This window comes from Pisolithus orientalis (genome assembly GCF_024613125.1).
Source record: "Pisolithus orientalis strain OTSU chromosome Unknown F5J12scaffold_24, whole genome shotgun sequence".
NCBI classification, from domain to species: domain Eukaryota; kingdom Fungi; phylum Basidiomycota; class Agaricomycetes; order Boletales; family Pisolithaceae; genus Pisolithus; species Pisolithus orientalis.
Window position 1 is genome coordinate 588,260 of NW_026260805.1, and position 12,802 is coordinate 601,061.

The 12,802-nt window shown below is 48.9% G+C and overlaps 4 protein-coding genes across 4 annotated transcripts; all 4 read right to left on the reverse strand.

Annotated features, from left to right (window-relative positions):
- Nucleotides 1-956: 956 nt before the first annotated feature.
- F5J12DRAFT_784313 (uncharacterized protein) lies at nucleotides 957-2,069 on the reverse strand (the record flags this gene model as incomplete). Its single annotated transcript, XM_051743003.1, has 3 exons — nucleotides 957-980; nucleotides 1,037-1,200; nucleotides 1,421-2,069. 3 exons carry the CDS (start codon nucleotides 2,067-2,069, stop codon nucleotides 957-959), a joined length of 837 nt encoding a protein of 278 aa, XP_051598192.1.
- Nucleotides 2,070-3,600: 1,531 nt separating this feature from the next.
- Nucleotides 3,601-4,945, reverse strand: F5J12DRAFT_251520 (uncharacterized protein). Its single transcript, XM_051738594.1, has 3 exons — nucleotides 4,798-4,945; nucleotides 3,784-4,737; nucleotides 3,601-3,727 (listed from the first exon to the last, which is right to left on the reverse strand). The coding sequence occupies exons 2-3, from the start codon at nucleotides 4,720-4,722 to the stop codon at nucleotides 3,704-3,706; spliced, it is 963 nt and encodes a 320-aa protein (XP_051598193.1). The 5' UTR covers nucleotides 4,723-4,737; nucleotides 4,798-4,945; the 3' UTR covers nucleotides 3,601-3,703.
- A 3,102-nt stretch (nucleotides 4,946-8,047) lies between these two features.
- On the reverse strand, nucleotides 8,048-9,045 carry F5J12DRAFT_950498 (uncharacterized protein; the record flags this gene model as incomplete). The annotated part of the gene is made up of 1 exon (XM_051749796.1): nucleotides 8,048-9,045. Exon 1 carries the CDS (start codon nucleotides 9,026-9,028, stop codon nucleotides 8,048-8,050), a length of 981 nt encoding a protein of 326 aa, XP_051598194.1. The 5' UTR covers nucleotides 9,029-9,045.
- Nucleotides 9,046-10,117: 1,072 nt separating this feature from the next.
- Nucleotides 10,118-11,391, reverse strand: F5J12DRAFT_251464 (uncharacterized protein). The gene is made up of 3 exons (XM_051738593.1): nucleotides 11,213-11,391; nucleotides 10,205-11,158; nucleotides 10,118-10,147 (listed from the first exon to the last, which is right to left on the reverse strand). Exons 2-3 carry the CDS (start codon nucleotides 11,141-11,143, stop codon nucleotides 10,124-10,126), a joined length of 963 nt encoding a protein of 320 aa, XP_051598195.1. The 5' UTR covers nucleotides 11,144-11,158; nucleotides 11,213-11,391; the 3' UTR covers nucleotides 10,118-10,123.
- Between the last annotated feature and the right edge of the window lie 1,411 nt (nucleotides 11,392-12,802).

The following is a 12,802-nucleotide window of genomic DNA, read 5'->3' on the forward strand; positions in this document are numbered from 1 at the left end:
ACGCAGAACTCAGTTCTTGACCCCCATATCGTCCAACCGGCCATCTCGGTTTGGATGGCCTTCTGTTGTGACCCGCCGGGCTGCCAAGCGACTTACACCAGACCACCTTGAAGGCCTCACGTTTCCTCACATCTCGTTGTCACCCCGCAGTCCCGGATTCAGTTCTTCGTCACCCTGTCTCCCCAGATTGATGCCGTCCAGTCTGCCGTGGGGAAATTCAACTCTGTTCTTCGAACCCCCTATGTCTACTACACCAGCGACCGCAGCGAGCATAGCTCATGTGCAGGCACCCGGGATACATGGCAATTTGGCTACGTTCAGCTTGCCGTTAAACAAGGTGGTGGGAAAGAAGTTCTCGATGCTGGCGATAATGGGCCTTTTTAAGCCCTCTAGGAAGGATGCGCAGTGTTTTGTGCACTGAGCAACTTGTTTCATTCACCCTTGTCACCTTTTCGTGATTGTCATTTTGTTGTGTTGGCCCGTCCTGGGGCTTCGGGTCTTCCTTTTTTTTTCCGCCGCAAGAATCGCACATGGTGATATTTTTACTACCACATTCCAAATCACTACCAATCTGCTGTTTGATCCGAGATTCTATCATAGGTATCACACTGTATCTGTAGCTTTGATATAATGCCTACTCGCTAGAGTTGTAATCACTACTTAGTTTATACACCCTAATGCAATGTCTGCTCGAGCACTCGAAACTTCCACGAATACGGTGCGTAAACCTTGATATCAATCAGTCGCATCTCGAGTCAATCCTCACTCTAGTGCGAACATAGTTGATTCATTCGGTGCCACTGACAGGAAGGCTGGAAAAGCTATGCTACGTTTCTGCGACGTGTACATATCTCGAGACACGTCGGGGTAGGGGCGGAAACAAGGTTGTTAGTTACTTTGTACCCCGATCACTGGTCAGGCGAGGTTGCAAAAACAAGTGGCATGTACCGTGGACATCAAAACTTCATGTCTAGTTCGACCTGCAAAATAACGAGATCAATGTCTCCAAGTGTTGTAGCTCCAAGAAAGAACTCACCTTGGCGATCAATTTTTCAACGTTGTTGGCAAAGCAAACTGCGAAATCTCGCATGCCACCCGGTACCACATGGGTACAGTAATGGCAATGACGTTGGCAAGCTGTCTGTATAGCCTTCTCAGCATTTTTCCGGATAGTCTCTGCGCAGGGCATGTCGCACAGATCTGCAAAGGTGAAGTCCATGAAAGTCTCCCACCACTGAACACACGCATTTCCGCTTAGTGTGAATCTTCTCAATTTGAAATGCAAAAAAAATTTGACCCTCAACATCGCCTCAAGCAGCTCCAGTGTTCTTTGTGGTGAAGAAAGATGGGAAGAAGTGGCTTATTCAAGATTACCGCTACTTGACCTGAGCGCATCCATAGTAACCGTCACTATACCTACCGACCATCCATGGGACGGCAGGATATGTGCTTGTAATCCAAGAGATATCATCCTTCAACACCTGAACGGCATTGCCGCACTTTTTGTGATGTGCCAATAATGAGAGGAGCTCGCTCGAGGTAATCAACTCGATCTCCTCGAACCACGTCGGAACTAGAGGCTCTCGGAGGGTGTATTTGGCAGCAGGAGCGCACTCATCCTGCATACGAGCGTGGCACGCGATAGCAAAGCAGCGCAATGAGTTCCCCTCCAATATCTTTGGGCTGAAAAGGGATTTGCAAATTGTTCTCTCGACTGCACCAAGGGAGTACTTGGCAACCCCGAGTAGGTTAATGGCATCTCCAAAGTCCTCGAAGGCAGGATCCTCTGCCAGGGTACAGGGATAGCAGAAACGAAGGAGTGAATCCAGCGTCTTGCTGTCCTCTGAGACAGGAATGACAGGTAGTCCGTCCTTGATCTCCACATCCGTACTCATCCCTTCTGACGGTTGGGGGAGATTAAAGAGGGTTTCAAAGAATGGCGATGCAAGGGACAGGAACAACTTGAAGACGCGGAAATCTATATTGTTGGATGATCGTATGATCACGTCTGCCTTCTCATGATCAAAGGGCGGCAATGCATAGGGAGGGTGATATTGTGAGTCTGACATGCTATACTGTCACAAATGAGGGCCCTTTGTCGCGTCAGACTCCTTCTGAAATGGTGAGGAAATGAACACAAACCTGGACGATGGTAGGAAACCTTGACATCTCACCTTCATCCGTCAGCCCCTGCCTTTATAGTAGCAAGGCTTGTTGCGCCCCACAGCAGCGGTGGAATGACCAAGCAGTAATAACCTTGTCAGGGAAGCTCCGTCAGCGAGCCGTACAAGCAGTGTGCAAAGATACTCAGAAAAAAACCGGACGGAGAGAGAAAGGACATCACCACCCTGGCGAAAATATCGCAGGAGGGCACAACAGAGAAGGTGATGGGTTCCTATCCACCATCTCAGATTAATACACTGGATGCAGAGTTACAAGAACTCGCAAACGATTGGGACGCGTGCGTGGATCAGCCGACCGAAGGATAAGATGGTCACTGTTCGACATTTCCCGAGGTCGTACAGTTGAAGCCACATTCGGACGTGACGACTCTCATTGACAGCGTGTCTTGAAATTCGACCATCAACACAAGTGCGGGTTACGTCAGACGTTGGCTTGGTTGGACGGTTCATGAACCACTGGTCGTCATCAACGTGCCACCAAATTCCTGAGAGGGGTATCGATGGAGGACTCGGACCTCCATGTGGACGATCTTCCTTCGTGACCTCCAGGCTTGCCACTCTGCCAAGCATCTTCGCAAACCAGACCGTCTTGTAGACGTCGCATTTTCTCGCGTCTTGCTGTCACCCTGCAGTCCCAAGTTCGGGTCTTCGGCATTCGCGAGTGTCGGGATGGTCACGGTCAAGTCTGACAGGGAGGCTTGCAGATGCCCTCAAACTGATACTAACTAGCTTGCCGCAGTGAAATTGTATCTTCGTACCCCTACTCCTGCTATACCAGCAATTGCGGCGAGCGTGGTTGATGCGCAGGTATGAAATAGGCGTGGCAATTTGACAATGTTGAGCCTGCAAGTTAAACTCAGTGGTAGGAGAGAAGTTGTCAATACTGACTATGATAGGCCTGTTTAGGTCCTCCAGAAAGGAGGACGCACAGGGTCCTGTGCGCTGGGCGACTCTTATTACTCGTACCACCTACTCGTTTTTGTCATGCTTATTACGTGGGCCCGTCCTACAGCTTCTTGGACTTGGTTGTGTTGCAAGAATTGTGTTATGATCTCTTTACAGTCACGTTACCGAGGTCACTAGTAATTTGCTGTTTGATCCGTGACTCTATCATAGTCATCATACCGTATCTGTAGCCTCTATCATACAAGATTGCCTCTCGCTAGAGTTATAACAACCACTACTGGTTGGTTCAAACTTATGTTGATTCAACAAGTACTAGTTTGCGTCTGTTCCTGGCGCGAAACTTTGAACGGGACCGTAGTATTATCAAATGTTGGTCACCACATGGGACTGGCAGAAGTATTCTTATTTTGAGTCCGTTCCAAGTCTAGTGTGAGCATTGCTCAACTCGATTCTTGCAATTTCACGGATAGACTGGCAAAACTATCTTACATTTCTTAGTTCTACAACATACGTCGCGAAGCACGTCAAGGTACAAGGTGAAAACAGTTACTTTGTGCCCCGATTACTATATAATCAGGCAGATTTGCAAAATCGGGTGGAGTATATCTCAGACGTCAAAACTTGAGGTCTAGCTCAACCTGTAACATAACCAGGTCACTAGGTGTCTCCAAGTATTACAGGGAAGGAAACTCACCTTGGCGATTAACTCTTCGGCTTTGTTAGTAAAGAGAGTTGCGAATTCTCGCAAGCCTGCCGGTGCCGTGGAAGAACAATTACCGCAGCTGCGTTGTCGAACTGTCTGTATAGCCTTGTCGACATTTTGTCGGATAGTCTCCGCGCAGGGCTTGTCGCGCATATCCATGAAAGTGGAGTCCATGAATGTTTCCCACCATTGCGCAACTTGGTATCCGTGAAAGACAGAGTACCTTCCAGACGTTGACTGGGTACAACAACTGTAACCATTGGGGTTCATGGCGACCATCCATGGCACAGCATACCACTGAGGGTATTCGGCTGTAATCCAAGAGAGGTCATTCTTTAGTGCCAGCACAGCGGTAGCGCATTTGCGGTGATATGTTAACAGCGCAAGGAGTTCGGTGGAAGTAATCAATTCAATCTCCTCGAACCACGCTGGAACCAGAGGTTCCCGAAGGGTGTACTTGGCAGCGAGTACAGATTCATCCTGCAGGCGAGCGCGGCACCCGACAGCGAAGCAACGCAGCGAATTCTCCTCCAATATCTTCGGGTTGAACAGAGATTTACATACCGTTCGCTCGATTGCGTCAAGGGAATACTTTTTGGCCGCCTCGAGTACGTTTATGACGTCTCTGAAATCCTCGAGGGCAGGATCCTCTGCCAGAGTGCAGGGATAGCAGAAGCGGAGTAGCGGATCCAGCGTCTTGCTGTCTTCTGAGACAGGGATGACGGGTAGTCCGTCCTTCATCTCCACATCTGTAGTCATCTCCTCTGACGGTTGAGGGAGATCAAAGAGGGTCTCGAAGAACGGCGATGCGAGAGAGAGAAACAACTTGAAGACGCGAAAGTCAACATCGTCAGATGAACGTAAAATCACATCTGCCCTCGCATGGTCGAATGGCGACGGTGCGCAGGAAGGCTCGGAAGAGGCAGACATATATGATGCTAGCGGCTAGATTGGTTCGTTGGGTCAGGGACATATGGACAGACAGTCTTTAGGACATTTACAGACCTGACGTGTAGTGGGGAATGTCTGGGTTTGGACGGTGCTCCCATTGACGGACGGCCTTTTATAGGCCAGTTAGGCTGCATGTGTGTATTGCACGAGGTCGACGCAGATTGGTGATAACACAGTCATCCCCTTCTCCCAGCCTTTTCGGCCACCCTCTCAAAACACGCTTCGGCATACAGTCAAACATCTTTGCTTCCCAAGGCTATATCGATAGATGGGATCAGAATCAATGAGCATTCAGATGACGAAGATATGGAGATAACTGAATATCATGACGCACGGGACCCTGCACCTTGCGAACATGATGGCATTGAGATTTCAAAAGGATGTCTTTACCATCGGCGAACAGGGACCGCCGTGGGTCATAGGGTTCGTTATCGACTTCCATCTCACCTTGTTTTGTAAAATAGTTGCAGTCCTTCGTTTCCACACGCTGGAATAGGGAGGCTATCGATAAAAAGGTTGATGAACGTTGTACTAGATTACGACCATTTGGATCACGACCTGGACTGTTTTCAGACATCCTGCATACCCTTTACCTGCGGTATTCTTTAGTGATTGGATGAGTACCGCACACATGTTGCCTACCTTGTTGGCTGTGATGAATTTGAGAATGTAGTTTCATGCGAAGGGAAGACAACCAGGGCAAAGAGATAAGATGTCATACGCTCCATCAATAATGCGGTCAAATTGTCGCCACAAGAAGAATCAGCGAGCCTATGAGCAAGGAATGGCGATAAACTGAATGTTATGACGTACCTCGATATGCTGGACCCTACACATCGCGTTCATCATGGAGTGGGATTTGAAAAGTATGTCTTCGCCGCTGCTAAAAAGGGGTCGCCATCGGTCATGGGCCTCGTTATGGACTCCAATTTTACCCTGTGCTGTAAAATTTGCGGCACTCGTTTGCATCCACAAGGCTGGAATGCAGGGTTTCTCAACAAACGAGGTGATGAAAGGAAACCCAATGCTGTTCTGGAAGCGAGAAATTCCGATTCCTGATCTAGGCCACCTTGAGATTTCCAACGTACTGTACACGCGATGACGCAGACATTCATTATCAACTGGATGAGTGTTGCACCTGTGCTTCATATCTTGTGGGCTGCGATACATCTGGGTATGTCATGCTGCGTTGAAGCTGGGAACGTGGTGTTCCCCAACAAAATCGCAGTCAAACTGTCATCACGAAGAAGGCTATACTACCCACGAGCAAGGATGGACGACATGGTATTGCCTCACATGCGCTGCTTTTGTATATGCCAGTTCCGCCGGGCACCGACCGACAATCAATGCGGGTTTGGGGCAGCGATTCCAACCTACATGATAAACCTTCCCGGTTTGTGGTTGGTTGCCCCCCGTTCCCCAAGACACTCCTTCCGTCTCGAGAGTACTCTGGCAATATGTTCATTGCACGTAAAAAGACGTACAACAAGCACGAGGCACATTCAACACATTGCACATCTTTGTGTCTTCAACTGCAGAGTAACCATTGCCCTTTCAAAAACCACAACTTCAGCCCAACCTGACATTTGAAAAGGTCATACAAATTCTGCAAGCATCGACGGTAGAGATAAAACTCACCGTTAAAATTTAACTCTTCCACCTTGTGGACAAAGAGCATCCCGAAATCTTGAATACCTCCAGACTCTGATGCAGAATAGTACATGTAGTTGCGTTGTCGAGTTGTATTATACCTTTCTCGACATTTTCTCGGATAGTCTTTGCACAGGGCTTGTCCCACAAACAGACAGGTAGCACCTATGACGACCTCCAGGCGACCGCGTTCCCTAAAGTAGGGAGGACCATCCGGACATTGACCACCAAAAACCAATGTAACCATTGAGGTGTAAAGTGGACAGCACTCGTTTGACGGAATTCAGCTGTGCAGAAGTAGCCGACTCGATCTCTTCGAACCACGGCCCCTAACAAGTGCATCAAGCAGCAGAAATGCACTCACCCCGCACGTGAACTCGGCGCGCGATTGAGAAGGAGCGAAGTAAATTTGTCTCTAATATCTTCGGCGTAGACAGATACTGGCAGATGGTCTTCTCGATGGCATGGAGGGAATACATGTCTCTGTGCACTAGAGATACGGGATGTGGAATATTATGTTTTGACAAACGCTCGTAAACCCCGATTTCACATTCGCAGGCCCCTAGTAATTCTCGCGACGCATTGACCTGTAGAGTCGAATAAGTCACGCGATCTGGTGGGAAAGAGACAGCAAATGCTGTACGACGGCACTAGTTATGCTTGCCAGGATGCACATGAGGTCCACGCTGAATCGACACATCATGACAGTACTGGTCGTGCATGTGCGCTGTGGGGATTAGAAGAAAAGGCGGGTGACAGCCACCCGGCAAGTGCCCTCCGAATTCATAGGGGCGGGTGTTGCATTGGTAAATCACTTTTGCTGGCCAGAGCTGTCCAGAGCTGTCCAGCACTGGACAGATTCCCTAGGACTACCAGCTCACAAAGTGGTGTACTGATGTGGCCTAAGTGACTGTCGGCTTCCCAATAAAGATGAAGCTGACCTCCGAGCTGTTCCACAAAATTATGCCCGCCAGCAAACAACGCAGCATTTCTAGGAATCAGCGCTAGCTGTCGACTCGACAGCATCATTGTTCTCATAGAAATGTCATTGCATCACACCTTGCTCCCGGCCGCACGAGTTCGAGACGGTTCCAATCGACCCGTGGCGCTGAAAAGATTCAACAAACTTCGACTTTCCAAATTTGGGTGAGGCCTCGCAGGGCTACGTACTCGGAATGTCCTTACAACATATGTATGTTTCCCTTTGTGCACCCAGCTGATACGTGCCAACAAATCTGACCTACGAGCCTCTAGCAATTGGCAGCCATCGGTCGTAGCACGGTCACCTGGGATTCAATCGTCTGACTTGAAAAACAGAGACCACGTTCTGGAGGGTTTGTCTTTGAAACATGTAGCATATCTTTTCATCACTCTTCCATGGCATAATGGATGCATCTGCAAAAATGGCTGATTCAACTTTCGTTCAGTGTCATTTACAGGCAGACGGGCAAAGCTATCCTACACTTCCGCAACATATCTATCACAAAGCATGTCATGAAACACATTATCGTAAGGTAATGGTAATTGCAGGAACAAGGCTACTCTGGGTTACTTTGTATTCCGGTCACTGATCGAGCACTTGCAAGCATGACATGAAGGTATCTTGGCCGTCAAAACTGCAGGTCTAGCTCGACCTGCAACATAATCGGGTTTATTAAGGTCTCCAAGTGATGTGTCTCAAGGAAAGAGTCACCTTGGAAATTAACTCTTCAACCTTGTTGATAAAGAGTGTCCCGAAATCTCGCATGCCTCCAGGGACCACCGCAGAACAATGACCACAGTTGCGTTGCCGAACTGATTGTATTGCCTTCTCGACATCTTGTCGGATAGTCTCCGCGCAGGGCTTCTCCTGCAAATCCAGAAAAGTGGAGTCCATAAACGCTTCCCACCATTGGGCAACTGTGTTTCCGTAATACAAGGGGTATTTCCCGGACGATGACCTAGTGCAGTGACAATAGCTACCACTGGAAGTCTTACCGACCATCCACGGAACAGCAGCCGACTGAGTGTATTCGGTAGTAATCCAAGAAAGGTCGGTCTTCAGTGCCTGGATAGCCGTAGCGCATTTACGATGGTATACCAACAATGTAAGAAGTTCAGTAGAAGTGATTAGCTCGATTTCCTCGAACCACGTCGGAACTAAAGGTTCCCAAAGCGTGTATCGGGCAGCAAGGGCGCACTCTTCTTGCATGCGAGTGCGGCACGCAATCGCGAAGCAGCGCAACGAGTTCGCCTCCAATATCTTCGGATTGAACAGAGATTTGCATACCGTCTTCTCGACTGTGTCAAGGGAATACTTTTTGGCCGCCTCGAGTACGTTTACGACGTCTCTAAAATCCTCGAGGGCAGGATCCTCTGCCAGAGTGCAGGGATAGCAGAAGCGGAGTAGTGGATCCAGCGTCTTGCTATCTTCTGAGACAGGGATGACGGGTAGTCCGTCCTTCATCTCCACATCTGTGCTCATCTCCTCTGACGACTGAGGGAGATCAAAGAGGGTCTCGAAGAACGGCGATGCGAGAGAGAGGAACAACTTGAATACGTGAAAGTCAACGTCGTCAGACGACCGTAAAATCACATCTGCCCTCGCATGGTCGAAGGGCGACGGTGCGCAGGAAGGCTCAGAAGAGGCAGACATATATGATGCTAGCGGCTAGATTGGTTCGTTGGGTCAGGGACATACGGACAGACAGTCTTTAGGACATTTACAGACCTGACATGTAGTGGGGAATGTCTGGGTTTGGACGGTGCTCCCATTGACGGACGGCCTTTTATAGGCCAGTTGGGCTGCATGCGTGTATTGCGCAGGGTCGACACAGATTGGCGATAACACAGTCATCCCCTTCTCCCAATCTTTTCGGCCGCCCTCTTACAATATTGCAAAACATGCGTCGGCATGCAGTCAAATATTTTTACTTCCCAAAGCTATATCGATAGTATCAGAATCAATGAGCATTCAGATGACGAAGATATGGAGACAACTGAATATCATGACGTACGGGACCCTGCAGCTTGCGTACATGATGGCATTGAGATTTCAAAAGGATGTCTTTCCCATCGGCGACCAGGGACCGCCGTGGGTCATAGGGTTCGTTATCGACTTCCATCTCACCTTGTTTTGTAGAATTGTTGCAGTCCTTCGTATCCACACGCTGGAATAGGGAGCCTATCGATAAACAAGTTGATGAACGTTGTGCTAGATTACAACCATTTGGATCGTGACCTGGACTGTTTTCAGACATCTTGCATACCCTTTACCTGCGGCATTTTTCAGTGATTGGATGAGTATTGCACACATGTTGTGTACCTTGTTGGCTGTAATGAATTTGAGAATGTAGTTTCATGCGAAGGACAGATAACCAGGGCAAAAGAGATAAGATGTCGTGCATGCCAACAATAGTGCAGTCAAATTGTCGTCGCAAGAAGGATCATCGAACCTTTGAGCAAGGAATGGCGATAACACTATTGCTCACGAGTTGGTTTAAAAGCGGGTGAGGGTGTCTAGGCTGACGCTCAATGCAAGTTTTGGGCAGTGACTCTAAGTCAGTGGACAAGTCTTCCAACTTCACCTGTGATCGAACCCGTTCCACCGGACGCGGCGTGCACATCCAGAAATATCCCGGTGACAAATATATTGCACGCGAGAAGACTTACAGATAGGACAACATCACCTTTCATATCCTACACACGACCACCATGTCAGAACACATTAACAAAGTAGACGCTGCCACTTTCAGAGCCTCAACTCCAGTTCAACCTGCGATACAAGAAAGTTACCAGACGCTATCAAGTATCGAAAGTGGGCAGGTCTCACCTGTGAGATTAACTCTTCGACCTTGTTGATAAAGAGGTTCCCGAATTCTCGCATGCCTCCAGAAACTGCAGGAGAACAGTAACCACAATTGCGTTGCCGAGCCGTCTGTATTGCCTTTTCGACGTTTTGTCGAACGGTTTCCGCGCAAAGCTTGTCGCGCAAATCCACAAAAGTGGAGTCCATAAAGGTTTCCCACCACTGAACACTCGCCTGTCCATTTAGTATGAATCTTCCTGACGTCGACCTCGTACATCCACAGTAGCTACCGCCAGAAGTCAATCCAAACAACCACGGGGTAGCATTCCATTGGCGATATTCGGCTGTGATCCAAGAGTAGTCCCCCTTCAACGTCTGAATGGCGTCGCCACATTTTTTATGATACGTCAATAACAAAAGCAGCTCGCTGGCGGTAATTAATTCGATCTCTTCGAACCACATCGGAACCAAAGGCTCCCGAAGGGCGTATTTAGCGGCAAGAGCGCACTCGTTTTGCATGCGAGCGCGGCATGCGATCGCGAAGCAGCGCAACGGGTTTGTCTCCAGTATCTTCGGGTTGAACAGAGATTTGCATACTGTCCTCTCGATTCCATCGAGGGAATACTTCTTGGCCGCCTCGAGTACGTTAACGACGTCTCTGAAATCGTCGAGGACAGGATCCTCTGACAGGGTGCAGGGGTAGCAGAAGCGGAGGAGTGGATCCAGCGTCTTACTATCTTCTGAGACAGGAACGACTGGTAGTCCGTCCTTGAACTCCACATCCGTGCTCATCTCATCTGACGGCTGGGGAAGATCAAAGAGGGTTTCAAAGAATGGCGATGCGAGAGAGAGGAACAGCTTGAATACGCGGAAGTCAACGTCGTCAGATGACCGTAAAATGACGTCCGCCTTCACATGGTCAAAGGGTGGCGGCGCGCAGGAAGGCTCGGTAGAAGCGGACATGGATGATGGAAGCGGCTAGAGTATTTCGTCGTGTCAGGGATGTATGGGGAGATCGAAGTATATACGGACCTGAAATGTACGGAAGTTTTGCGCTTCAACTGTACTTCCATCGGTGCTCGGCCTTTTGTAGGCCAGTTAGGCCGCCTGCGTGTACTGCACGAGGTCGACGTAGATTGGCAACAAGTCACAGGCATCCCCATCCCCCAATCTTTTGATTATCCTGGCATCACGTTGCACAACGTGCTTCAACACGTAGTCAGACAATTTAACTTCCTAGGGCTTATCGATAGAGGGAACCAGAATCAACGACCGTTCACATGATGGAGATACGCAGATAAGTAAATGTTATGACGTACCTCGATGTGCCGGACGCTGCACTTCGCATACATCATGGAAAGGGATTTGAAAAGGATGCCTTTGCCACCGCTGAACAAGGAACTCCATGGGTCACAGGGTTCGTGATCGACTTCCATTGCAACTTGTTTTGTAAAAATTATTACCACCGTTTGTGTCCTCAAGGCTAGATCGCAGGGTTTATCAATAAACGAGGTGATGAAAGAAGACCCCACGCTACACTGGGAGAGGGGGAAATCCGGTTGTTCCAATGGCGGCCTGGGCTGTCCTCAGATAGCTTGCAAACCTCACACCTGTTAATGCGGGTACTCGTCAATGATTGGATGAGCATTGCACGCATGATTCGTACCTTATGGGCTGCGATATTAATGTTGTGCCATGCCAAGGGTGGGTGACTAGGGAAAAAAAGATGAGACGTCGTGCCCCCAATTGCAACGTGCTCATATTGTCGTCGCTCTGAATACTACGTGACCTGTGAGTAAGGAAGGACGATATACCGTCGCCCTTTGCCCCTGGGTTATTTCTGCGAAGGTTAGGCAAGAGCTTCGACTCTCGGCTGGATGGCTTCTTCTCAACGTGGGTTTGGCCCTGGGAATCCAAGTGACGGGACAAGCTGTACAGGTTGGCTTGTAATAGTGATCTACTCTTCAAAACACGTCCATCTCGGGACTAACCTCATGGTATATCCATCGCACGTGAACACTTACAAAAGGCAAGTGGTCACATTCAATGCCGTACACATCCCCTCACATTTTCAACTAGAAAGAAGTTATTGTTGCCCTTTCAAAACCGCAGCTCGAGCTCAACCTCATGTGTGATGAAGTCATTCAACTTCTACAAGCATCGACAACGGAGACAGAACTCATCTTTGAAACCGAATCATCCACTTTCATGATAAAGGGCGTCCCGAATTCTCATATACCTCCAGGCGCCGACGAAGAACAGTGAACGCAATTGTGCTGTCGAACTGTCTGTATGGCTTTCTTCACATTTTGTTGGATAGTCTCAGCGCAGGAAAGTGGCGCCCATGAAGGCTCCTCACAATCGAGCAGCTGTGTTTTCATTAAGTGTCGGGTGCCTTCTGGACGTTTCCCGCTCGCCACCAGCAATACAGTCCATCGATCTCTATGAACAGAATTCTGGGATCGTCCAATCATGGAATACAAGCGGGTGTTGGAAGACTTCGCGGCGCAACGTCAAGGCTGTCGCCGATTGCACTCTCCCAAGTTGAATCTGGCACAAATCCATCGAGATGGAACTAAAACGTCAAAAGTTGCAAGGGACCCACACAAACCACCAAACAGA

Coding starts and splice junctions, on each gene's coding strand:
- F5J12DRAFT_251520 (XM_051738594.1), bottom strand. CDS start 4,722: ATGTCTGCCTCTTCCGAGCCTTCCTGCGCACCGTCGCCATTCGACCAT. Junction 3,728..3,783: donor CCGAAGAGTTAATCGCCAAG/GTGAGTTTCCTT, acceptor GTTATGTTACAG/GTTGAGCTAGACCTCAAGTT.
- F5J12DRAFT_251464 (XM_051738593.1), bottom strand. CDS start 11,143: ATGTCCGCTTCTACCGAGCCTTCCTGCGCGCCGCCACCCTTTGACCAT. Junction 10,148..10,204: donor TCGAAGAGTTAATCTCACAG/GTGAGACCTGCC, acceptor CTTGTATCGCAG/GTTGAACTGGAGTTGAGGCT.